Here is a 27,675-nt window from a genome sequence, read left to right as displayed (position 1 = left end):
GGATTGGCAAGGGGCAGGTTCTTCTCAGAGTCCACTCATTTACTGAGGCATCATGAAAATGAGCAGTTTCCTCAACGATGGTTGGGTCCAGCCAGGATAAAAATGAGAGGGCTAGAAAACTCTACACATAAAAGTAATGTAGAAATAAAAGAACAAAGCTACGTTATAAAAGAGCAGAATCTCCAGTTTTGGCTTCTGGAACTAGGGCCAGCTTGTTGGTAATCTTCACTTACAACAGCTTGGACACACTAGAGGCAGGAAACATGTTCCTGATGTTGGGGGAGTCCAGAACCATGGGCCACAGTTTAAGAATAAGGAGTAAGCCATTTAGAACGGAGACAAGGAAACACTTTTTCTCACAGAGAGTGGCGAGTCTGTGGAATTCTCTGCCTCAGAGGGTGGTGCAGGCAGGTTCTCTGGATGCTTTCAAGAGAGAGCTAGATAGGGCTCTTAAAAATAGCGGAGTCAGGGGATATGGGGAGAAGGCAGGAACGGGATACTGATTGGGGATGATCAGCCATGATCACATTGAATGGCGGTGCAGGCTCGAAGGGCCAAATGGCCTACTCCTGCACCTATTGTCTAACAGGATAGTTCATATTGAGTGAAAGTACATCAAACCCACCTTTCAGCATCATTTTAACAGGAGGAACAAACTAGTCCAACCCAAGTTTCTTCCATTATTCAAGCAGATAGGAGATGGAAAGGACTAGTAAATAAATTCAAACAATTATTCCCTGGATTATCTTTATTGAAGATTTTTTACCAAAATATAAAGATGACAAGCCATACAAACTTCATAAAAATTGTGATTTCATACATTCTCAGCAAATACTTTGATTACACTGGTTGTAACAAATCTCTTGTGGACAGGTTTTAATCTCAGATTGCCAGTGATTGCTTTAAGGAATTGTTTTGAAACTAGTCATTTCATCTTAATTCCCATACTGTTGGAAGTTCGTCCTTCCAAGTCTCCCTACTTCTGGATTTGGTACAGAATCCTTATAGCTCATCTTTGCTTCTCGACAGCTTGGTTGCATGTTCTTCCACAAATTTGCTCAAAGAGTCAAGATCCCGCTCACCCTTGTCATATTGAATAGGATTATTTTTATTGTTGCTTGGTGCAAAGTAAATAGTGGGGAAGCCTCCAGTTTTATATTTATCACTTGGTACATCATTTGCTGTTGCATCCATCTTTGCAATGATCAGGTTCTCCTCATTCTTGTACTTCTTACCAAGTTCCAAATACACAGGTTCCAATGTTTTGCAGTGTCCACACCAAGGTGCATAGAATTCTATTAGTACATCTTTCTTTTTGTCCATAACTATTTCATTAAATGTCTTGCCCACTACAACTTTTACCGGTCCTTTGTTACTCTTTGGGATTGGTTGAGATTTAACAACAGGTTTTAATTTACCTGAAAAGGAAAAAAAATGATATGAATGTATATGAAAAGATTGCAGTTGGCATTTCCAAGTGCAAGACCCATGATCACCAACTGTAGAATTAAAAATAACTATACAAGTAATGAAGTCCACAATAAACTTTTAAAAACCATGAACCAAATGTAATTTTACAAGAATATTTTCCCACAGGATGGGTATTAATGAGAGATGTAAACAAGGTTAACTACTTTTTAAAACTTCAATATTAGTGACAAATCCACAACTTATTTTGCTATCTAGATAGTCTCCTTACTCGTGTTACTGTTTTGAAAGTGCATGTTTTTAAGAAATATAGGATAGTGCAACTCAACAAATGCCAAAAACAAAATTGACTGCAACAGTTTCCTTCATAATTACATTTAAATACTGTACCTTTTTTAAATGTTATTACAAATTCTCTCAGTGTATCCGAATCAAATTCATCTGGTTCCATTGCATATTTTTTGCCACTGACATCCAGAATTGCCACATTCACATCTTCACCACTGTCTCCAAGACCCAAATCAATTAATTCTGTGGAATAGTCCTCTTCATCAGCAATTGCAAAAGTATACTCGGGGAAATCCCTTGCCACCTCCAATACCTTTTTTCTCCAGAACTGTGTAGCTGGCAGAAAAATATGATTTAACAATGATTAATATGCAAGTTGTAAACAATCCTCAAGTACACCAAAATCTACAAAATTTGGATGACACTACAAAAATAGCCGTTAAATTTATTGTCAATGACAACCATATGGTGCCTTTCACATAAATGCACGATGAAACAAAACCCAGAGAAAATTAGTGTGCACAGGAGATTTGGATAGGGCAATAATGGTTGGAACATGTTACCGAGGTAGAGTGAAACCATAATTAGAAAAGTAGGGACAGCAGGTACTGACAGTAAACAGATTGCACTGAGAAAAGTACTTTTCATTATTGCAGCACTGGAAAGAATGTGGTGTGTGGAGAGCAGAGTTTTAATGTAAATGAAAAGTTATTATGTGAACATGTTTGTCCACCTATCTTCCCCCCACCAAACAGCAATCATGCTTTAAGTACACTATTGTAAATTCATTGGATCTCAAAATAAAGCTTTCAGATTTTTAAATATGGAACCTTTACAAGCGTTTAAATTCAGGCCAGTAAAACCAACATCCCAATTATGTTGGGGAAAGTTGATTTATCACTGAATTTATCACAGCCACTTTGGAATTGGTGGCAAATTGCACATACATCGGAAATCCAGAGGAATGTTGTTTTGAAATGGACTGAAAGTTTGGGGCTGTCATGTAACCATTTTACACGAGGGCCATCTCAATTTTGTTTTCTCTTTCGTAGAGTAATAATGTAAACAGCCAGTTTTGACATTACAAGATGAGAGCAATTATCTCCAACATCACAAAGCTACTTATAAATTCCAGTCCCAAAACTTACCCAAACGATAATCGAAACTGAAGTCCACACCATAGTATACCACAACTAATGGGCGCTTGCTGTATCTTTTTGCATCATTGCTTTGCTTACGATGTCCAACTAAAGGCACATTATTATTTGCAATGAAATCTGTCACATCTGACTGGGACATGTTCTCCTGTAATAAGAAGTTAAAGGACTGTTCATATTTGATAAATGCAAGCCACTTAGTTTAAAAGCGTTCCATAAAGAATTTTTGGGCAAGGAAATATGTAGCACATCACCTTGGAAAAACATGAAAAGAAAATGGCAACTCAAATTTTGTCCTGGGCAAAAGTGATTTGACCACAACTACCAAATGATCAACCACATTTGTTTCCCCAAGTTAATGTTTTAGGGGTTGTTTGTGCATATTAACACAGCAATGCCATACAAGCACAGGAACATTTGAATAGACACGTCTGGGTGCAAAGAGAAAGCAATCGTGGGCGGCAAAAGACTAATGCCTGTGGTGGGATTAAGTTGCCTTGTTGATAAGACAATGGTAGTTTGGTGGACCAAAGTGAATATCCAGAGTCAGAGTCAAGCAGGCTCAGCAACATTTGATAGAATCAAGGGAATATTTACCGTGATAGTTAATGATTGCATTTTTGGTTCATATTGCGAATGAAATTTTTCAGGTTGCATAACAACTAGCTGCCCAGATGCTGCTTTTAAGAAATTTCGTATTTCACTACTGAAGGTATGATGTAATCTGTAGTCTTCACGGATGGAATTACCTAAAATAAAAAACATTTTAATTTATTCTGATACTAGTTGGTATGCATTCCAGGTATCTTTTAAGACCTTCGAGTTTCTTGCTTACTAGCAATGCATTCAGAATTAGAATTTAGTTTAGAGATACAGCATGGAAACAGGCCCTTCATCCCACCAAGTCCACACTGACCAGGGATCACTCGTTTGCACTAGTTCTACGTTATCCCACTTTCATATCCACTCTAAGAAGCCTTCCTGACGGGACGCGCAGCTGTGGACTGGAAACACAGCAGAAGCCTTTAACGAGGCGCTGCGGTCTCAACCCCTCCCGGATCTCCGTGTAGAAGCCTGGGTCAAGGCTCGGCCATCAGAGCCTCGCCTCGCAGGTCGAAGACCGGGTCTGCGGAGCGGCCGCGGCTGGGGCCCGGGTTGGCACCAGAGGCGTGAGGTGGGGCGTCGACAGTGGAGAGGCCTCAGCGGCAGCGGTGAAGGCTCGTGATAATGGGGCCTCAGCAGTGGTGAAGCCTCACGGGGCGACCCGCAGTCGACGAGAATGTGGCAGGGTGGGGGTAGGACGACGACAGTGGAGGGCCCGGCGTGGGAGGGCCGGGAGGGGAAGAATAATGGAGGACCCAGCGTGGGGGGATCGCCACGAGGGAGGTCAATTGGGTAGGGAGAACAAAGGACAATGGGGACCCGACATGGGGGAGGGGGGTGAGGGGAGAGAACAAAAGGAGCCGGAGTGCTTTGTAACTTTGTCAGCGCCGTAGGTGGCTGCTATTTGTATACATTGGGTATGCAAACAAAAAATTTCACTGTGCCTAATCACATGTGCCAATATTCTTATTCCCCGACATATTAGGCACAATTTACAGGGGCTAATTAACCTACAACCCCACACATTTTTGAGAAGAAACTGGGAGAATGTGCAAACTCCACACAAACAGCATTCTCTGTAAAGAGAAGGAATACATTACTCAAAATGTCCCATGGTTTTAGGAAATTCCTCCAGCCCAACAAAAGAAAAAAAAATACTAAAGCACCTGTTCATTATTTTCTTCACAGGGGAAACAATTGAACACCTCATATCATTTTGTTGTCTCAACTTTTGATACGAATATTAAACATTCATTGAAACATTTGGCTTTCAATTATAACCATATAACAATTACAGCACGGAAACAGGCCATCTCGGCCCTTCTAGTCCGTGCCGAACGCTTACTCTCACCTAGTCCTATCTACCTGCACTCAGACCATAACCCTCCATTCCTTTCCCGTCCATATACCTATCCAATTTATTTTTAAATGATAAAATCGAACCTGCCTCCACCACTTCCACTGGAAACTCATTCCACACAGCTACCACTCCGAGTAAAGAAGTTCCCCCTCATGTTACCCCTAAACTTTTGTTCCTTAATTCTCAAATCATGTCCTCTTGTTTGAATCTTCCCTACTCTCAATGGAAAAAGCTTATCCACGTCAACTCTCTCTATCCCTCTCATAATTTTAAAGACCTCTATCAAATCCACCCTTAACCTTCTGCGCTCCAAAGAATAAAGACCTATCTTGTTCAACCTTTCTCTGTAACTTAGGTGCTGAAACCCAGGCAACATTCTAGTAAATCTCCTCTGTATTCTCTCTCTATTTTGTTGACATCTTTCCTATAATTTGGCGACCAAAATTGTACACCATACTCCAGAATTGGCCTCACCAATGCCGTGTACAATTTTAACATTACATCCCAACTTCTATACTCAATGCTCTGATTTATAAAGGCCAGCACACCAAAAGCTTTCTTTACCACCCTATCTACATGAGATTCCACCTTCAGGGAACTATGCAGTTATTCCTAGATCCCTCTGTTCAACTGCATCCCTCAATTTGCTACCATTAAATCTGTAAGCATACATTCACTCCTTCCAATTAAGTCAGGCAACTGAAGTGATTCTTTCAAGGTTATTACAGAATAACGGGATATACAAAATTTGCCTTGCTTTCGACAGATAAATTGTATTAGACATGCAAACCACATATGTATAAAACAGGTATAAAACAGTCTGAAGAAGGGTTTCGGCCCGAAACGTTGCCTATTCCCTTCGCTCCATAGATGCTGCTGCACCCGCTGAGTTTCTCCAACTTTTTTGTGTACCTATGTATAAAACAGTATGCTTTGCATAATATTTGCCAAAAATTGCAGCTGTGGCAAAGAACCTATCAACAAAAAATCCTGTAACTTTAAAGGCAGGGGAGTACTTTTATTTATAATATAAGAAATGGAAAGTGTTTACTCTCAATCGAGCTTCAGAAAATAATAGTGCAGTGAAAATAATAATGCTAAACCTCTTCCCCATTACCACCCGCCCATCCTCACCAACTTCACCTCTCCATTTTGGGTTTCATTAAAAGCTCAATACTCAGCCTCTCTTCCTTTATTTTTGAGCATTTGGCCACAGCAGATTAAAGTAAACATTCACCTCCCATTTTATATTTAAACTAAGAACATCTATTCAGTTCAGATGAAAATTAAAACAAACATTAAATATTTCTCCACCCATATAGCAATTGATCTGTATATTTCCTCCATTTTCTATTTTGTTTCAAACTATCTAGGCTTAAACCAGAATTGCCATAGCATTTTCAAATAAACAATTCTACCACACTTCAAATTACTCACATGCATCTTGATAGATGGTATATGCTGGGTCTTGTTCTCCATTAAAAATTCCCACAATTACAACATCATCTCCATCCTTAATGAATTCCTGAATTTGCTTTACAACTTGAATTTGCTTGGAAGGCGGACCTGCCTGTTCAATCATATGTTCTATGATACCTGCATTTGAAAGATAAACATGAACATTATTTAAATGCTGATATCGGTAGGACGTTGAACATGTACCGTACTCAAAAATTATGTATTCCATTTTCTCCCATAATGTTTCCTTGAGATAGTTGTGCAGTGGTAGAATGTAACACTTCCAGTATAAGAAAAAATCTGGCATTGAAATTAAGTACACAGTGGAGCTCAAGTTTTGCCATTGGTCACTCAATAGCTAGGTTTCTCGTGGCAGAATTGAAGCCAAGTTTTGTACCACCCAAATTGAGATTAGTTAATCCATGTTAATTCAAGGACCTCATTTTGCAATGCATTTTAAAATAATGAAGTGAGTTAGGGTTAGAGCATGATACTCTAAGTTTATTTATAACTAAAAAATATGTGACTTTACGTCAATTTGAGCTCTTGGTCAATCCGTAGCACTGGAATTACAAGTTCCAGCTAAAGGCATAGTATTTTCACAGTAATCATCTTTTGCCTTCTCAGAGCTCAACATCCAAATCTATAAGGACCTCCATCAATCTATGTTGAGAACAATGGTGTATTAGTTAGACCCATTTCTTGTACTTCAGGATACTTTTGTCACACCTTACCTCGTACAACCGCTACAAAAGTTGGAGCTATTGGGGGTTGATGCTGGCACATGTAACTGGGTCCTGAACTTTCTATCGCAACGGCAGCAGACAGTCAGAGTGGGCAGTAGGACATCAAAAACCATAGCCGTGAGCACTGGCTCGCCACAAGGCTGTGTCCTAAGCCCCCTGCTGTTTAGTCTGCTTACACACGACTGTACTGCTAGACTCAACAACAACTTCATCAACAAGTTCGCTGATGACACAACAGTGGTGGGTCTCATCAGTGACAATGAGTCGGCGTACAGGATGGAGGTGGAGCTGCTCACAGGATGGTGCAAATCCCACAACCTCATTCTCAACGTGGGAAAAACTAAGGAGATGGTGGTTGACTTCAGGAGGGCGGGAAAACAACACCATACACCTCTGCACATCGATGGAGCTGATGTGGAAAGGGTCAGCAGCGTGAAGTTCTTCGGACTCCACCTGTCAGATGACCTGACGTCCACGACCAACACCACAGCACTGGTCAAGAGAGCCCAGCAGCGACTACACCCTCTCTGAAGACTATGGAAAGCAGGTCTCCCCACTACACACCTACGAACTTTTTATAGGGGGACAATCGAGAGCACATTAACCTATGGCATCACTTCCTGGTTCGGGAGCTGCAAGGCGTACGAACGGCACCAACTAGACAGGATTGTGAAGACCGCCAGCAGGATTATTGGTGCTCCACTCCCTTTCCTGCTGGACATATACAGGAAGAGATGTATCAGCAGAGCCATCTCCATCATCAAAGACCCCTACCACCCATCGCATCACATATTCTCCATCCTGCCATCTGGGAAGAGGTACAGGAGCATTAGCTGCAAAACCAGCAGGATGCTCCTCAGCTTCTTCCCGCAGGCTATAAGACTGATAAACGGACTTTGCCCCCTGCCAAAGTATCGCGCACCAACCACCAACCTGGACACACTGCAGCAGAGCCACTGTCGTGCCGCTGCCGATCGGAACGCCTGTTGATGTTTAGTAGAGAGTAGAGTGTTTAATTTGTTCATGATATATGTATTTTAATTTCTATTTATTTTTTACTGCACACTGAATGGACACTGGTTGAGCACGTTTTTTTGTTTCCTCTGTGTATGTGAGTACTCAGGAAAATGACAATAAAGATATACTATACTATACATGGACAAAATCTGAACTGACTGATTCCTTGTTTAAAAAATCAAGCTCAATACCAACTATGGAGTGGGATGAATAATTAGAGCCGTCATCCAGCAAAATTAAGTTTAATTCACGACAATAAACATTCTCGTAGAGTAAACTCATACATCCATTGTTAATAATATTTAGTTGCAGTTCAGATTTTACATTACCTTGTGTATCCCTTGGTCCATTATATTCAAAAGGTTTTCCCTTGCGGAACATTTTCAGAGTAGGATAGCCAGTGACCTCATATTTGCTAGCAAGCTTTGATTCAGCAGTAGCATCCACTTTAGAAAGAAGAATGGGCACAGAACGCTTGCTGAGTTCCTGCGCAGCCTCCTCATATTGTGGAGCTAGCTTTTTACAGTGTCCACACCTGTAACAAAATGTGTTCAATTAGCATGCGACTTTATGATAGAATGTTTCTAGAATTGCAAGTTATTCACTGTGGATGTATCTTCAACAGTTCAAGGTGGGGGGGGGGAGAGCCTCTGCACCAACTTCACAGGCAATTAAGGATGCCCAATAAATACTGGCTTTGCTTATAATACTGATCCCACAATAATTTAAAAACGCTTTGTTGTAATGGATTACGGAGTTATTTTTTTATACTATATACACCATTTATCCAAAATGCATGAATTACAAAAATGCGTGTCAATTCCTTGTCTTGCATCGATTTCAAATAATGTCACTCTTTACACATAAAATATTAACTTTAAACAGAAGCTTGTGCTTACCACGGAGCATAAAACTCAACTAGGATGATATCAGCATCATTCACAACATCATCAAAGTTTTCCTCTGTCAAAGTGATGGTTGCTTCAGGCGGAGGAACCCAGTCGGGTGAAGTAACTTCTTTAACTCTAGATAAAATTCCTATACAAAGATTGAGAATATCAGAACAGAATTAAATGGAACTATGTAGTCTCAAAACAAAAGGTATAATTTACAAACATGGAAATAGTAAGAACAGAATTAAATCAAGTCTACAAGGAGAAATTCAACTGAAGTTTCTTTAGCTGATTCTATAACTGGCTTCACAAAAAGATTAATCTCGAAAGGTGTAGGTGTTAACTGAGCTTTAAAAATAATTTATTTTAAATATGTGTTTTTACAATACTGGGTACAAAAAGTGTGACATCATACATAAAATTGAAGTTCACAAATAAATTATGTCAACATGATTCAGATTAATCAAAAACCCTCACAGCAGCAGTGCATGACACGGAAAGATAGTTCATGAAGTTTGAGAAAATTTCATTTATGAACAAAATTCCTTGTTTAACGCGTTCCTCTACACTTTAGGTTTGGTGTCCACCATAACATGAAATTTAGAAAGTTTTAATTTTCTGAAGTACAATAGTTGATTCCTGTTGCTTCCAGTATTTCTTTTTTTGTAATTTATAGACAATAGACAATATGTGCAGGAGTAGGCCATTCGGCCCTTCGAGCCAGCACTGCCATTTAGTGTGATCATGGCTGATCATCCCCAATCAGTACCCCGTTCCTGCCTTCTCCCCATATCCCCTGACTCCGCTATTTTTAAGAGCCCTATCTAGCTCTTGAATTTTTAAGAGCTCTATCTTGAAAGCATCCAGACAACCTTCCTCCACTGCTCTCTGAGGCAGAGAATTCCAGATTCACAACTCTCTGTGAGAAAAAGTGTTTCCTCGTCTCCGTTCTAAATGGCTTACTCCTTATTCTTAAACTGTGGCCCGTTTCTGGACTCCCCCAACATCGGGAACATATTTCCTGCCTCTAGCGTGTCCAACCTCTTTAACAATCTTATGTTTCAATGAGAATCCCTCTCCTCCTTCTAAACTCCAGAGTGTACAAGCCCAGTCGCTCCATTCTCTCAGCATATGACAGTCCCGCCATCCCGGGAATTAACCTTGTAAACTTACGCTGCACTCCATTAATAGCAAGAATGTCCTTCCTCAAATTAGGGGACCAAACCTGCACACAATACTCCAGGTGCGGTCTCACTAGGGCTCTGTACAACTGCAGAATGACCTCTTTGCTCCTATATTCGACTCCTCTTGTTATAAAGGCCAATATGCCATTCGCTTTCTTTCGCATGTTTTAAATAAATTTTGTGGAAGTAATTGTCCATACATAATAAGAGACTGCTGGTACATAATTTGATGCAAAATGCTGGTGTTACGCGTGTGATGAAGGACACCAAAAATATTCACTAATTTTGGCATGCAGCAGCTTTTACAGAATCTTGATATTAAGGTTACTTTCTTCTCATAATTTCATTATCTATTACGTTCTTCAAACTAGAAAATTTTCAATCTTCTCGGAAAGTTCTTTGATCTTAATTTACCATTGTGGTGTAACGGTGGTTACTCTAAAATAGGGTGGACACCAAGAGTAACCACCGTTACACTCTTTGAAATATGGCCAGAGCACTTAATGACAAATTCATCAAAAGTTGTGCTTATTATTGTGAAACATGCAACAAACTTGAACATGTTTTGAATTATAATGAAATTAATGCAGAAATTGCCTATTTAATTGTGTCAAAGCATGGTCACATTTTCGGTGTCCTAAAAATTAATATTTTTGAGATATAAACTGGTTGAATCAAGGAATTAATTTAATTCTCAACTTGATTTTATCTCTACTATCTCTTGCACATTTGAATAACAATCCCTGAAAAAAATAACACCATACTACTTGAAACAGTGGAGCTATATGACATTTTTAATGTTCAGTGCTAAAGTATCTCCGGTATTGTAAAAATACACATATGATCCCCATCTAACATCCAAGTAATATTCACATATACTTCTGACCCTGCATCAAGAACAGGAATCAATGTACACAAAATGAAACAATGTTTACAAAATCAGCATAATTCCTAAACATCTTCACCTCTCTCAATAATCTCTATAGTAGGGATATTTGCTGATATTTACTAATGTTTAATTAAATCCACTACTCCTCAGAAAATGAAGCATTCCACCCTTGCATGTAACACCACCAACATTCAGGAACAGGATGCTAAATGGCAAGTTAAATATCCACCATACAAAATGTCAGGCAATAACTCACAAAAGGAGTCTTAACATTCAACTTCCGAAATTCAAAAGTATTATTATCTCCCCCTTCATTACCATTATTTGGTATTATTACTCAAACACAAAAACAGTGGTGGGGCAATCAAGTTACAGTTACTAACCAAGAGATCTTAACCAACAATCCACAAATAAAAAATCATTTCGTAAAAGCCATTAAATTCAGGCCAATAACCTGGAAATTTGAAATATTGTTGCTAAGTCCACCTTGTGGGAGGAATTGTGCCACCTTTGCCAACTCTAGCTCTAGACCCATAGCAAGGAGGCAGCTATTACCTGCCTTTTGAATTCACCCAACAAGCCACTCAGCTGTTTTATAAACATGTTAAAAGTGGAAATGAATTGGATAGCCATGAAGGTGAATAGATAGATGGAAATGATAAAATATGGAAGGGGTAGTTTGGTCAAACTTGTGACAGTAAATCCATGGATAAAATTAATCCTGCACTAACCTAGCAAACAAACTTAGACTCAGTCACTCAGCAAAAGATAGATCTGGGTACTGGTTTCTTAATTGGAACATAGTAACATAGAAAATAGGTGCAGGAGTAGGCCATTCAGCCCTTCGAGCCAGCACCGCCATTCTATATGATAATCCAAAATCAGTACCCCGTTCCTGCTTTCTCCCCATATCCCTCGATTCCATTAGCCCCAAGAGCTATATCTAACTCACCAATTCATTGACTAGTAAAGCAACAGCACTAATCAGCAAAAAACAACCTTACCACTGACAGGTCAGTCATATTCTAATTTAATTTTTGTTCCACGTAACTTGATTTAATTTTTCCAGCTGTCAAGCTAGGACCTAAACACATGATTCTGGATCAGCAGCCCAATTTTAACCACATTACTTTAATACACTGGGAGAAACTAAACTAAACTGAAATGTTTACAATCAAATTAGGTGTGTATTGAGTGTAAAGAGCTAGGGGGGAAAGCAAGTGTAAATGGGACTCTGCTAACTCAAGCATTTTCTGTTGTATCATTCTATATTTTTATAAATCAGTTATTTTCTTTTCCCCTCTCATTTACTCCACACTTCCTATTCATATCCTACCATCAATTTAATCTCTATTCATGCTCAGGTATATTGCTAGTTCTTGAAACATTAGCTTATGGCACAAACAACAAATTCCATTGAAGGATCATAACTATAATAAAGATATATTGAGTAACATCTGTAGACGTCATTATATTAAGCATTAAGGAACCGGAATATGATGTGTCAAATCTTTAGTGTCCTTAACACAAAAAGAGGTGCTCAAGTAAACAATTTATTGACCTTGATTGGAAAATGTAAAAATCATGGGAATATTAACTATTAGGGGTTACTAAATTAAGAACTTAAAAACATTCATCTCAAAGGTTGCTATAGCAAAATAACTTTCCTTTGTATGAGATAACACTAAAGAATTGTACAACAATTAACGTGATAAAAGCATAAGATTAGCCCACATAAGTAGGCTTCACTGGTAATTTCGGTTAACATCTATTAGCAAGCACATTTTATAAAGAGTAAATGAGATCAAGTGATTAGAGTATGTTCTTACCTTCTTTGTCCAATGTTCCTTTATAATCAATTGGCTGTCCATTCTTCACAATTTTGAAAGTGGGGTACACACCAATATCAAACCTTTGGCCCAAACTAGTTTGTGATGTGCCATCAACTTTGGCAACTGGAATGGGAGGATCATTTTCTTTTAGCTCAATGGCAATTTTTTCATATTCTGGTGCAAACCGTTTACAGTGTTCACACCTACAGATCAAAAGTTACAAAGATAAAAGATTTTTAGGCTGGTAAATGAAAGCAAACGTCATATATCTATACAACACTCAAAACAGCTAACGATATTTTAAAACATCTCAAAATTATGTGAAATGTATAAAGAATAATTCGTTCAGAAAAATGTAGGTTTTCAATGTCCATATCGTCACAGAAATCCAAAAGCTATTTTTCTGAAAAGAGACAGACAGCAAATAAAATTAAATGCAGGAACTACAAAGAGTAAATATAGTATTAAAATCCGATGGGTGATATAAACGGGGAAATTCTAAAAACGGCGAAGAAACAAAAACCCGGGAGTTCACAGACAAATTTTGTACAAAGTGGCTAGATAAATGAGAAGAAATTGCTTAATAGTCATGGGACCAGGCTTTATAAGTGAATGCATAGTTCAGAAAGAAATATTGAACAATTACAAATTTGCGCTTCGATTTCAGCTAAAACATGGTGTCCTATTCTGAGTATCAGAAAACAGAAAGGATGCTGAACATCTTAAAATATGGGGCTAAATTTTATCAGATTTGAATCAGGATTAAGGGAATCAGGTGGAATTCAGTTTCAAGCAAAATTGGAGCAAATGGAGAGCTGCCAGTATTCTAGTACCTGAAAATCAGTATTTTGCTGAGGAAATCAGTATTTTTACACGGTGCCATTTTGCTGAAATGTTTTTATTTTTTTATGTGCGGTCATACCCATGTAAGAGTACAAGAATGCATAACTTTATTATGTATTTGTAATACAGTTTATTGTATATTTAAAGCCAGGATTGGATTCTAAGCCACCTGAGAGTCCATAAAAACAGAATTATCTATGGTAGACCATCATCCTCGACCACAAGGGATAACCATGCCGATCGTGTATTATATGTCAGCTGCTTTCTTGCATCTTTCTCTCTCTGTGTTGGCTGCAGCCATCGTCTGCTTCAGTAAGGGAAGATGGTCGGTGATTGGTCGCAACGCCCCTCGGAGACTGCATCTGATTGGCCGTGGAGAGACCAGAGCATAATGTGATTGGACACAATGCCCTTGGAGACAGCGGCTGTTTGGACGGGAGAAGATCGATTTGTTGATTGGATGGGAATTTTTTTTAAGGGAAACTTGTCGGTGATTGAACGCAACACCCTTAGAGACAGCGGTTGATTAGCCGCCAAATAATCGGACACAAAAAATTGACAAATACGTAAACAAAAACAAAAAAAATCGGAAGAATATAATGTCTGATCTGCAGTTCCTCCCTATTGAAGAAGAACCCTGGCCCGAAACAACTCCTAATCCATTCCCTCCACAGATGCTACCTAGCCCGCTGAGTTCCTCCAGCACACTGTTTTTTATTTAACTCTGAAATTGAAGATGGACATAAACCTGGAGCAACTTAGCAGGACAGTGTAGTGAAATGCTTCTTGCCAATGCAGCACATAAAGAAAGAATACAGACATAACAATAATAAAGAAATTTAAACATAAAAACATCCCCCCACAATGGTTCCCATTATGAAGGAAGGCAGTGTCCAGTCCCCATCCCATGTCCACCCATAGTCGGGCCTATTGAGGCCTCCACAGTTGCCTTTAAGGAGGCCCGATGTTCCAGGCCGTTCTTGCCGGGTGATGGTGCTCCGGCGTCGGGAGAATCCTCCCAGCGGCATGGGAACCCTGGAACGGCCGCTTACCTTACCGGAGACCGCGGCTTCCGAAGCCAACCAGGCCGCGCCGGTTGGAGCTCTACCACTGGCGATCTCATCGAGAGATCCCAGGCTCCCGATTTTTCAGTTCAGCGCCACTGCCCGCAGCGGGCCGCTCCACAGACCCGCAACTCCGCGATGTTTATCTCGGCGGTCTCAGCATTCCGGAGTTCCAGCGCGGCGACCCGGGCAAGGCATCGCCCGCTCCGCAATAGCGCTCCAGCGTTGTGCCGCCGCCGAAGCCAAGGTACTGGGCGGTCCCCTCAGGAAACGCCGCTCCAGGCCCGCTGGTAGGCCACGAGAACGGGTCGAAAGTGCAGCCCGGAGAAAAGCTGCCTTTCCGACCAGGTAGGGACCCTGAAAAGTAGTTTCCCCCTCCCCCCCTCCCCACATACAAAAGACTAGAACTCCAAAAACAAAACACTAAAGCTCACTAAAAATGAAAAAAGAGTGAAAAACGAACAGCTGCAGGCTGGGCAGCCATACCACAGGACGGCGCCCCCTATATATGATCCCAAGACAACTCCACCGATCCACCACCCCTCCATTGGCGAGTGGCATGGTAACGAAACAGGAAGGCGGGCCAATCCCGGTCTTTCCCACTTGCCCGCTGCACCTTGTTGTTACGATTATCTATGGTCGATTTTGCGTTGTTAAATACGAACTTAACAATCTGTATTAACAATGCAAAACCGTACATCCGTATTCTTATCGCATTTCCGTACAAAATACGTAAAATCCCTTCTACTTGGCAGCTCTGCAAATGGAACTGGTCTCCTTGTTGTAAAGAAGTTATTGGAAACATACAAAGGAATTAATCTATTTTTATTTTAAGCTGGCACAGATGAATGCTGAATGGTCTTTGTTGAAAAAAATATTATGGCCAAAACATTAGGAACTTTTTAGAAATTATTCATATCCTGATACAAATAAATAGCCTTTTATCATATAAATACATACTTACCAGGGGGCATAAAACTCAATCAGCACAATATCTTTGTCTGCCATGAAGGTATCATAATTTGCATCTGTCAAAATCAAAACTCCATTTTCTTCCTTGACTGACTCATCATCCTCTTCCTCCTCCTCATCATCTTCCCCCTCCTCCTCCACCTCTTCTTCTCCATCAAATTCTAGAAAAGATGTGAAGTACTATGTTAAGACGGCATTGTAATCTGTCCATTTCCCTCCATAGATGCTGCAGTTCCTTCAGCAGTTTGACTTTTTGCAGCTCTTTCAGCAGTTTGACTTTTTGCTGAAGATTCCAGCATCTGCAGTTGGTTCTGTCCCGGTACAATCATTGGTTTTGCCCTCAATTCAGCACAGAAATGGGATGTTCAGTCCAACATTAATACAAGATTCACAAAATTGCTGGGGAAACTCAGCGGGTGCAGCAGCATCTATGGAGCGAAGGAAATAGGCGACGTTTCGGGCCGAAATACAAGATTAATGGTCAAACTATTTAAAATGATGTGATCCCAAAGTCAATGTTAGAAAACGTAATGCTTATGACACCATTATAGCAATAGACTTCTACCTTATCAAAAAATACACCATCTCAAATTTGACCTCAAACTAATTGCCTGAATATGCACTACAGTCATCACATTTTTGTTAAAAGATATAACAATAAAGCATGGGAACAGGCCCTCTAACCCCAAATGTCTGTGCCAAACATGATGCCAAGACCAGCTCTTTCTTATCTGCCTGAATATAATCCACATCCCTCCACTCCTTACATATCCATGTGCCGAACCAAATGCTACCATTGTATCTGCCACCACAATCACCCTGCCAGCTTGTTTCAGGCACTCGCCATCCTCTGTTTAAAAAGTGCCATGTACATAATCTTTAAACTTTGCTCCTCTCACTTAAAGCTATGCTCTCTAATATTTGATATTTCCACTATTCTGAAATTTTGGTTGGACCACATTTAGAGTATTGTGTGCAATTATGGTCGCTGCAGTACAGGAAGGACTTGAGGGGGTGAAGAGGTTCAATAAGCGAGTTCGGTATTCCGAAAAAACGCAAGGAATCATGGGATTTGTCAAAGGTCGTAAGCTATAATGGTAAATAGATCTCAGCGCTATAGATACAGCGAGTATACTTTTGATCTGATTTTTTAAGCTTCTATTTGTCATGGTTGATTCAAAGTACCAAGATATGAAGCTGGAAGATTTTATGTCACGGAAAGTCGATGCTTTGAAGATTTTTTTTTAGTGCAGAGGGGTTAAAAAAAAAGGAAGAAATGTTGACCTTGCAGCTCTTGCTGTAGCTGCAGCAGCCATGAGGAAGCCTGTGCTGCCATATGCAGGTGAAGGAAAAAGGAGCAATTAAAATCTGTACAAAGAATTCGTTAAAGTCTATTGAAAGTTATAGAAATCGTACATTTCATTCCCCCCCCACCTTTAAGGAAAAAACTCATTTATCTTCGCGATCTCGTTCACTTCCAGAGGCATGAACCAATAAAAGCGAGAAAAATCTGCAGCTTTGTACGAAGGCAAAATAAATGCAACTAATTAATAGTTTTAAAAGTTATTTCCTTACCTAGAATGAAAGTGAAAATGGAGGAAATAAAGCCCTGTTTGCACAAAGCAGCTCAGCACAACTAAAGAAACGGGGGGGGGGGGGGGGGGGGTGAAATAAGGAGACCAGGCGGGGGGGGGGGGGGGGGGGGGGGGGAGAAGAGAAGACTGGAGCGGCTCTCATTTGCAAACCGCGCCTCATTTGCAGCCAGGAACCCGTGGATAGGCAGAGCCGAGCTGGAGCCAGCCGCTACAAGCCCGGGCCGCCTCGCCAGCCAAGGGCCACCCCGGACACCGGGGAGGGGACGGCCCAGCAGCAACAAGAGCACCCCCACCCCGACAACAGACGAAATGCAAGCCTGCACACAATGCAGCACCACCGTTGCCGAGACTTTATAACTAGTGAGCTATGACCTGGGCATGCTCAGTCAGAATACCGAACTCGCTTATAGAGGCAGGACAACTTTGAATGTTTTTTCTGGAGCAGATAAGTTTTGATAGAAGTATATAAAATCATGAAGTGCATTGATAGGGTAGATAGCAACACTGGTTTATCTCAGGGTGAAATTTTCAAATACCAAATAGGGCTTAGCTTTAAGGTGAAGAGGGGAAATTTAATGGAGATTTATGCAGCAAAACAGGTGCCTGGAATGAACTGCCAGGAAATGTAAGAGAAGCAGATACAATAGCAATGTTTAAGAGGCATTTAGACAGGAACATACACAGACAGGGAATGGAAGGGAATGTGCAGTTTAAATTGGCACCAATGGTCGGCAGACATTATGGGATGCATGGTTCATTCTAGTGCTGTATTTTGTGTTCTAAAAGATTGATCAGTTCAGGTTAAATACAAGTTAAAAGGATTCTTAAACATATCACACAATCCATGCTACGCCAACTTTGTCACTTCCATTAAAGAAGCTATTAATAGCTTTGAAATTCTCAAAATATTAGAATTTGCAGGTTAGCGATAAATATGCTACAATTAATTTCCCATGCATGTTCTCAACGATACAGATTTTCAGCATCGGGAACTTCCTACCTTCTTGCCACGGCAAGTTGACAAGGCTGTTAAAAATAAAATGCAAAAATGGAACTGGAGAAATGTGGAGCCATGTAAGTGCAATTAATCATAATAGCTTCCTTCAATAACGAATTACAATGATATTCACCTTGCCAGCATCCGAGTACTGAGGATAGACATGAATTGCTGGAGTAACTTAGCAGGACAGGCAACATCTTTGGATAGAATAAATGAGTGACGTTTCTGGCCTAGACCCTTCTTTGGGTACTGAGTTATGTACAGATTGCAAATTGGTTTGGCTGACTGAATTTAAGCAAATTAATTCCAGCAACAATTTTTTAATTTTAGAAATTCAAAGAGTATACTTTCTAGGTAAGTGTGTAAATAATCTTGAGTTACAACTTTAAATCTCAGACAATCTATGATGTGAATAGTTATAATTTTGAAATAGAAATTTAACTCATGAGAACTTCAGAAGAAATTCTAATGGTCCAAATATCTGAAACCCTGCTCCTTGCACCACTCCTCAGCCTCATTTATCTGCCCTATTTTCCTATTCCTACCCTCACTAGCACTTGTATCCAGAGATTATGACCCTCAAGGTCCTGGTTTTGTCTATACCCCTACATTTACTCTGCAGGACCTCATCTTTTTTCATACACGTTATTTGTGCCAATACGCATAACTTCTGGCTGCACCCCATCCCTCTTGAGAAAATTCTGCAGCCACTTTCGAGATATCCTGGGCCCCAGCATCAGGGAGGCAACACACCATCCTAAAGTCCAGTTTACTACAACAGAATCTCATCTGTCCCTCTGAGTAATATCTCCTGCCACTATAATCCTGTCTCACCTCACCCTATCCCATTGCACCTCATAGCCAGACTTGGTGCAACAGACCTGATAGATAAGAGCAGCAGTCATCCTCCACCCCAAACAATTTTGTTGTTCGAGGGGAATGGCTACAAGGAATTCATAAACTCTTTGTCTACCCCCTTTCCTGGTGGTCATCCGTCAATTTTCTGCGACCACTTTCCTGAGTCTTCAGACGATCACATGGTCATCCAGCTGCAGTTCCAGTTAACTCATGTGGACAGTCAGGAGCTGCAGCTGGGCACACTTCCCACAGGAATAGTTCTCAGGGACAAGAAGTTTCCCAAGCATGTCACATCTTACAGGGGGAGAACACCAGTTTGCTGTCATCCCTACTGCTCCCGGTTACAAAAAATACCTAACTTATCATGCCTCCTAGCCAAACCCTCAAGACTAGCCCACAAACACGGCACCTTAATACACAGCCCCTCCCAAAACTCCCAATAGGCCACTCCACTAGTGCCTGCTTTCCTCTTACCCACAACTAGGATCAATTACTCCAATACTGCTTTTTAAATCTGCTGCGCTGCTCCTCCTCACAGCTGCTCACTGGCAAGTGAAAACTAACCTGGCCTCAAGCTAGCAGTTGTTTCCTTAAAATGGACACAAAGTGCTGGTGCAACTCAGCAAGTCAAGCCACATTTCTGGAGAACATGGATAAATTATGTTTTGGGTCGAGATCATACTTCAAACTTTCTAAATCTGCTTCAGGCTTCTCATCTCAGTTCCTCACACACAAGTGAAACAGCTCTTGCTCTGAATTGTGTGTTCATATAAAAGATAATCTTGCAAGCTAATGTGGTCTTTAAAGAGTTTGGACTGTGGAGATTGTACATATTGTATTCTGTTACAAATAACAAGTATAGTTTAAAACAGAAGGCAAAAGTCTGATTGATATATACTACCAGCCAAACAGTCCAAAGATGCACCACCACAAGAGGCTACGAATGACTCTTGGTTACAGGAATTCTGAAACTTTCCAAATATAATTATTGATTAAAGATGAAGTCTACTTGATAAATGTGGGCTAGGGAAGGTCAACTTGGTGCTTGATTTCTAGGGTGTGCTTTGTAAATCCCGAAAAGATAATTGCAAGTGATTACGGCCTTTAAAGGTGAGGGAGCAAACATTGAATGTTTTATAATTGCACTCTGTAAAATCAATCGACAGTCCTCCATAATAAATCATATGGAGCATAAAAAATAGGCAGCTCACTAAGCAATGATTAGTAATGCAGCAACTCCCTACAAGGCTCTCTATTGAATACGAACCATAAAACCAGAGTGTGTAAATCAATAGATTATATCAAATTGTGAGCGTTACAAATAGATTATCAATGGAAAGAATCTAGGGAAGAAGTTCTATAATAACAGACCTTGCAGTGAGACCAACGGTGAGATCTTTTTAAATTTCCTTTGTTAGTCTTAAAGCAGTTAGTACACCTGTTAGGGCAGTTGGTATACTGCTCCTGCACGATGTGTGAAATCTGGAAATCTTCCAGTGTTGCCGAGGACTACACCTGTGTGAGGTGTGTCCAGCTACAGCTACTGTTTGATCACGAGGGAACTGGCACTGGTCAAAAGCAAAATGATCCGGGAGGCCGTGAGCCTCAGAGGAGTTTGACAAATGTGGTCACAGCCAGAAAGTAGCTGTGTGACCATCAGGAAGGAAAAAGGGGACAGGTAGCGAGTGAAGGAATCTGCTGTGGCAATTTAAAAAAAATCAAGTATAGCCTTTTGGGTACTATGAGGGCAGGTGAAGGATATGACCATTCCAGGAATGCAGCAGCAACAGCCAGGTCTGTGACACCAGACCTGGCTTTGAGGCACAGCAGCGTGGGGTGAAGTCAGATAGGGCTACAATGATAGTAAATATAACAGTTATGAGGGCAGACAGGAGGTTTAAGGCTGCAACTATGGCTCCAGGACGTTTTACCTTTCCGGTGCCAGGGTTGAGGATGTCTCGGAGTGGCTGCAGAACATTCAAGGAGGGTGAGCCGCCAGAATTGTTGTGCATGTTGCCACCAACAACAGAGGTCCAAAAAGATTGAGATCCTGTGGAGTTAATATAGTTTTAGATACAAGGTTCAAAAGCAGGATCTCAAGGGTAGTAATCTCTGGATTACTCCCAGCACCACCAGCTATTGTGGGCAGTAATAGAGGGATAGGCCAGATTAATGCGTGGCTGATGAACTGGTGCAGGAGGCAGGGATTCACATTTTGATCATTGGGATTCAAGGCAGTACAAACCTGTACAAACGGGATAAGGTTCCACCTGAACTGGAGGGGGACCAATGTCCTAACACACAGGTTTGCTACTAACCACCGGGTGGCGCCCGCAATGGTTGCCTCGCCACAGTCTGTCTCGTCCTTTTCTTTCTTTGTTGTTTTTTAGTATGTGATAAATGTATTGTGTTCTTTAGCTTTTTTGATATGGGGATGGGTTGGGGAAACTTTTTTTAATCTCTTACCTCGACGGGGATGCGACTTTTTCCGTGTCGCATCTCCGTCCGCACTGCTGCCTAACATCGTGGAGCTGGCAGTCCCTTTGTCAGGGATCGACCTCGGGAGTTCCAACCGCGGGAGCCTGCGGACAACATCGTGGAGCTGGTGGTCCCTTGGTTATGGACGGACTTTGGGAGCAACTTCGTCGGGGCGAGCTTCTATCGCCCCGACGCAGGAGCTTCGATCGTCGGCTGCGGGAGCTACGATCGCCCCGACTGCGGATGGTTCGACTCCCCCGTCCGTGGGAGAATAAAGAGAGAAGAAGATTAAACTTTGGGGAATGTGGGGAATCCGCTGTGGTTGATGTTTATGTTAACTTTAATGTAGTTGTGTGTCTTGTTCCCTTTTTAGTATGGCTGTCTGGTAATCGAGTTCCGCTGTACCTTAATTGGTACACTTGACAGTAAACAGACCTTGAAACTTGTTGGGAAGGTTTAATCTAGATTGATAGTGCAAGGGTGCCAGCAGGAAGGAAGCAGATGTGAACTTGGGGGCAAATACCATGGTCAAAGTGAGCAAGATTAGCAGACAGGAAAGGCAGTAGCATGGCGAAGAGTGAGAGGAAAGAACGACGGTTTGAACTGCATTTATTCCAATGCTAGAAGCTTAGCAGGCGCTCTCAAGGCATAGATTGGCTCGGTGGACATATTATGACCATAACAGAAAAATGGCGAGAGAAAGTTAATACTGGCAGTTCAATGTTCCAGAAGATATCCTTGGGGATCGTTGAGACGGGCTATCTGGAACATGGAGCAATATAGCACAGTAACAGCCCTTTCAGACCATTATGTTAGTGTCAGAATGATGCTAAGTTAAGCTCTTGCTTTTACATAATAAATATTCCTCCATTTCTTGTATATCCACATGCCTATCCAAAAGTCGCTTAAATGCCACTACTGTATCTGCTTCTTCCGCCAACATTAGCATTCGTTCCAGACACCTACCATTCTGTTTAAAATAAAACATGCATCTCATTTAAACCTTGCCCCACTCATCTCAAAGTTATGCCCTCTGGACTAACATTTTCACCTGGGGGGTGGGAGTTCTGACTTACCCATGCCTCAATTTTATGCACTTCTCCCCTCAACCTCTGAAGCTCCAGAGAAAACAATGCAAGGGAGTACTTTGGGAACAGTGACCAAGATGATCCACAAGTTATGATCCCAAATTGAGGAAAAGCCAATTTTGGTGGCCTAAGGTGGGAACTTGCAGGTGTCGATTGGACAACTCGGCAGGCAAGGGGAGAGCTTTTAAAAGCGATCTAACATGAGAACAGGGGCAGCATGAACCAGTGAAGGTGATGAGAAAGGCTGGCAAGCTTAGAGAATGCTATCTAACAGGAGACGTTGAGGCTTTGGTCTGATAAAATGGAGCTGTTAATGGAGATGGAGCTCTTAGGAGCAACACTAGCAAGTTTGCGGATGACACAAAGCTGGGTGGCAGTGCGAACTGTGAAGAGGATGTTAGGACGTTGCAGGGTGACCTTGACAGGTTGAGTGAGTGGACAGATGCAGTATAATATAGATAAATGTGAGGTTATCCACTATGGCAGCAAAAACAAGGGGGCAGATTATTATCTCAATGGGGTTAGGTTAGGTATGGGGGAGGTGCAGCGAGACCTGGGTGGCCTTGTACACCGGTCACTGAAAGTTGGCTTACTGATACAGCAGGCAGTGAAGAAAGCTAATGGAATATTGGCCTTCATAACAAAAGGATTTCAGTATAGGAGTAAAGAGGTTCTTCTGCAGCTCTGGTGTGACCACATCTGGAGTATTGTGTACAGTTTTGGTCTCCTAATTTGAGGAAGGACATCCTTGTGATTGAGGCAGTGCAGCGTAGGTTCACGAGATTGATCCCTGGGATGGCGGGACTGTCATATGAGGAAAGAATGAAAAGACTAGGCTTGTATTCACTGGAATTTAGAAGGACGAGGGGCATCTTATAGAAACATATAAAATTATAAAAGGACTGGACAAGCTAGATGCAGGAAAAATGTTCCCAATGTTGGGCGAGTCCAGAACCAGGGGCCACAGTCTTCGAATAAAGGGGATGCCATTTAAGGTTGAGGTGAGAAAAAAATGTTTTCATCCAGAGAATTGTGAATTTATGGAATTCCCTGGCACAGAGGGCAGTGGAGGCCAAATCACTGGATGGATTTAAGAGAGAGTTAGATAGAGCTCTAGGGGCTAGTGGAATCAAGGGATATGGGGAGAAGGCAGGCACGGGTTATTGATAGGGGACGATCAGCCATGATCACAATGAATAGCGGTGCTGAATCGACGGTCCGAATGGCCTCCTCCTGCACCTATTTTCTATGTTTCTAAATGATATTTTAAATTAAGTTTTTAAACTGAGAAAAGTATCACAGAATCTAAGGATTTCAGGCATGCAAGTTATGATTTTTTAGACCATACACAAACTTGCAAAAGAGGTATTGGCAATTTAAAACTGCATTAAGGTGGATAAATCCCTAAGGTCTGACCAAGTGTATCCTTGGACCCTATGAGAAGCTATGGAAGAAACTAGAGATATTTGCAACATCTTTAACCACAGGTGTAGTTCCAGAACACTAAAAGGTGGCTAATGTTGTACCATTTTTTAAGAATGGCAGCAAAGTCAAGCCAGGAAATACAGGTCAGTGAACCTGACATCACTGTTGGAGATGGGGATTCTGAAGAATGGGATTCACCAGCATTTGGACAGGCAGGGACTGATTAGAGATAGTCAGCATGGATTTATTTATGCACGAGAAATCATGTCTCAGGAATCTGAATATTTTGAAGAGGTCACCAAGAGGATAGGCAAGGGCTATGGTATGGTTCCTACCTTGGCTAGTCTTGAAGATTAAAGGGAATCCAAGGGAGGCTAGCCTATTACATTCAAACTTGGATGGGGAGGAGCCGAAAGAGAGGGGTATTTTTACTAATAAGAGACCTATTACCAGTGGTGTATTGCAGCGATCAGTGCTGGGTCCAGTGTTGTTTGTTATCTACATTAACAAATTGGATGACAGTGTAGTTAATTTTGTCAATAAATTTGCAGATAACACCAAAATTGCTGGTATAGTAGACATTGCGGAAGGACATTTAAGTTTAAAATAGGATCTACATCAGTTGGGGAATGGCAAATGGAATTTAACTGACAAATCTGAGGTGTCACTCTTTGGCATGTCAAACCAGGGCAGAATTTCACAGTGAATAGTAGAGCCCTGGAGAGAGTTGCAGAATCGAGAAATCTGGGAGTGCATGTTCCTATTTCCCCAAAAATGGGAGGTTATTTTCACAGGATGGTGAAGGTGGGATTTGGCATCCTTGCCTTCTTTAGGAAGGGTATTGAGTACAAAGATTGGGACATCATGGTGCAGCTGTACAAGTCGTTTATTGGCAAGACCATACTTGGATTGCTCCAGAAAGGATGTCATGGTTGGAAAGGTTGTCACTTGGACGTGGGCTTGATTTATACAGAGAGGTTGTGGAGGCCGAGACATTTTTACTTTAGGGCATAGGAGGCTGAGGGGTGACTTGATGAGTTGTACAAGGTTATGAGGGCCATGGGTGAAGTGAACAGAAGATTTTAAAACCTGAGGGCATAACCTCAAGACATCCCTACCCAAGATCACAAGAAATTGCAGAGTTGTAGCACAATCCATCACACAGACCAGACTTCACACATCGACTATCTACACTTTATGCTGCCCTGGAAAACAGTCAACATAATCAAAAACTTGTACCACCCCCAACCATTCCTTCTCCCTGCAGAAGGTACAGAGGCTTGAAAGCTCACAAATAAACTCAGGAACAGCTTCTTCCCCTGTTATCAGGCTTCTGAACAGTCCTTCCATAAGCTAGGGTACTATCCAATTTACCGCTACTCTATGCACTACAATGCTGAAAACTGTATTCTGCATCTTCCCCTTTACTCCATCTGTTGTACTAAAGTTTAACTTGATTGTATTTATGTAAATTACTACCTAAATACCTGACTGAAGAGCATTTGGAACAACACTTTACACTAACTCAGAACATGACATTAATAAACCTAAACCCAAGGCGAAATGAGAGAGAGGAAACTCAGTGGGTCGTCTATATCTGGAATGAGTTGACAGAATTTCAAAAGATATTTGGATAGACATATGATAGCAAAGGTTTAGAGGGATTTAGCCCAGAATGCCAGTTTGGTCAATATGGTGGGCCAAAGTGCCTTTTTCCATGTTGTATAGTTCTACGATTTTAATTTGTATTTACAAAACTGGGCTGAAACTGGACTGTTCCTGTGATCTGTTGTTCTATGTGCTCTATGTTGTAAAGATCAAAGGGGCAATTCATGTTGACAGTAGTCAGGCATTCAGAAAGGAACGTTCAACAATTCAGGCATATTCAGAGTCCAGTGCCAAGAGCCTAGTTTTGCAGGAAATTTCAAACATCACAACATGCAAAGAAGCAATCTCTCCAACCAGGCACTAGGTCAGACTCGGGTACAAAAAAAATTGACCAGTATAAATGGGGCTTCTAAACATTCTTAAAATACAATTAAGAATTAATAAGTTGTCTTCTGTTTTATGGTTATTTTTAATTGATTAATGTTTCTGAACGGCAATGGCATTTTAAATCGTTTTTACTCTGATACCTATACATGGTTAATTCAACCAAACGAAATTAATGGGAACAAAAAAAACATTCTATTGACATAGACATGAGGCTGTTGCATTCAGCCTCGATCATTGAGACTTTTCAATGCAATGTCTGACGGGTCCCGACCCGAAACGTCATAGATGCTGCCCGGTCCGCTGAACTATTCTTGGTTTCTTGGTCCTCCAAAATATTCCAAATGGAATTTAAACTGGAGGTGGTGGAGGGAGGACTTAAGCCAGAAAGGGTTATTGGGAAGAAAGAGCTACTTTAAATTTAGTTACATCTGGTTGGGTAACTATAGTAGGCTGGAAATTATTCCATGCTTTAATTGTGTGGGGGAAGAACGAATTGCCGTACACATCTGTCTTTGTAGCTGGAATCACAAATTGGATCGAATGCCCTCGTCTGCTCCTAATTGGTTTGGGTTTGGTGTAGGTCTTGTAATCTATGTCGAGCTGACCATTTTGTAAAAACAGGTCAAACGGTGAGCTTCACGTCTGTCCTGGAGAGGGTTCCACCCCAGAGAATTCAGAAGTTTGCTAACACTCGCTTCTCTCTCATAGGTGTTAGTAACAAATCGAGCTCCAACATTTTGTCTCTTCATTTTTTTTAAAATTCGGCATCTGCAGCTCATTGTTTCTACCCGATGCAAAATCTTAATAACTTCGCGTTAGCTCAAATGCTTTTTTTTTAAATGATAAAAGGTTAACTTGAATCTTTAACTTTGTCTCCCTCCCTCCAGGCGCTGCCTGCCCTTCCCAGTACCTCCAGAATTCTGCCCCGCTCCAAGACTCACTTTCTCGTTCACATTAGACGGTAGGTGTGGTGTGAATGGGGCCCTCTGTCCCCCATCCGACCAGGCAACTAGACCTGTGTAGGAAGGCTTTGCAGATGCTGGTTTACACCGAAGATACACACAAAATGTTGGAGTAACTCTCTCTCACACACACACAATGATGGAGGCAGCCTGTCCCGCTGAGTTACTCCAACATTTTGTCAGATGACAAGACCTCATGCCTTGCAACGCTGGAGTATCCAACCCTGCAACCCGGGTTGGCTACCCGGAGAGGTGCACACGGCGACCGAATGCTTGCTTACCCGCTCCGTCCTCCTGGGCCAGCGCGGCGATGGCCAACTGCGCCGCCAGCAGCAGCAGCAACACTTTCTTCAGCTCCATTGAACCTGACCGAATGCGGCCGCCGGACCCCCGCTCGAGCTGTGCGTCGCGGTCCGCGCTGTTGAGCTCGCGTCTGGTCTGGTCTGTCCTGTCCTGTCCTGTCTGCCTCGCTCCGTCTAACCGCCTCCCGTTCCGCGTCTCGTGCTGGTGTCGCTGATGCGGATGCGCGCGCCCCTCTCT

General features: G+C 41.5%; 1 protein-coding gene across 1 annotated transcript; it reads right to left on the bottom strand.

Moving 5' to 3' along the window:
• Positions 1 to 733: 733 nt before the first annotated feature.
• On the bottom strand, positions 734 to 27,675 carry pdia4 (protein disulfide isomerase family A member 4). Its single transcript, XM_033050242.1, has 10 exons — positions 27,417 to 27,675; positions 15,727 to 15,895; positions 12,853 to 13,058; positions 8,957 to 9,095; positions 8,387 to 8,592; positions 6,274 to 6,432; positions 3,471 to 3,622; positions 2,865 to 3,021; positions 1,819 to 2,052; positions 734 to 1,418 (listed from the first exon to the last, which is right to left on the bottom strand). The coding sequence occupies exons 1-10, from the start codon at positions 27,493 to 27,495 to the stop codon at positions 1,003 to 1,005; spliced, it is 1,917 nt and encodes a 638-aa protein (XP_032906133.1). The 5' UTR covers positions 27,496 to 27,675; the 3' UTR covers positions 734 to 1,002.

This window comes from Amblyraja radiata, chromosome 2, assembly GCF_010909765.2.
Source record: "Amblyraja radiata isolate CabotCenter1 chromosome 2, sAmbRad1.1.pri, whole genome shotgun sequence".
Lineage (NCBI taxonomy): Eukaryota > Metazoa > Chordata > Chondrichthyes > Rajiformes > Rajidae > Amblyraja > Amblyraja radiata.
This window is presented reverse-complemented; position numbering and strand designations above follow the sequence as displayed.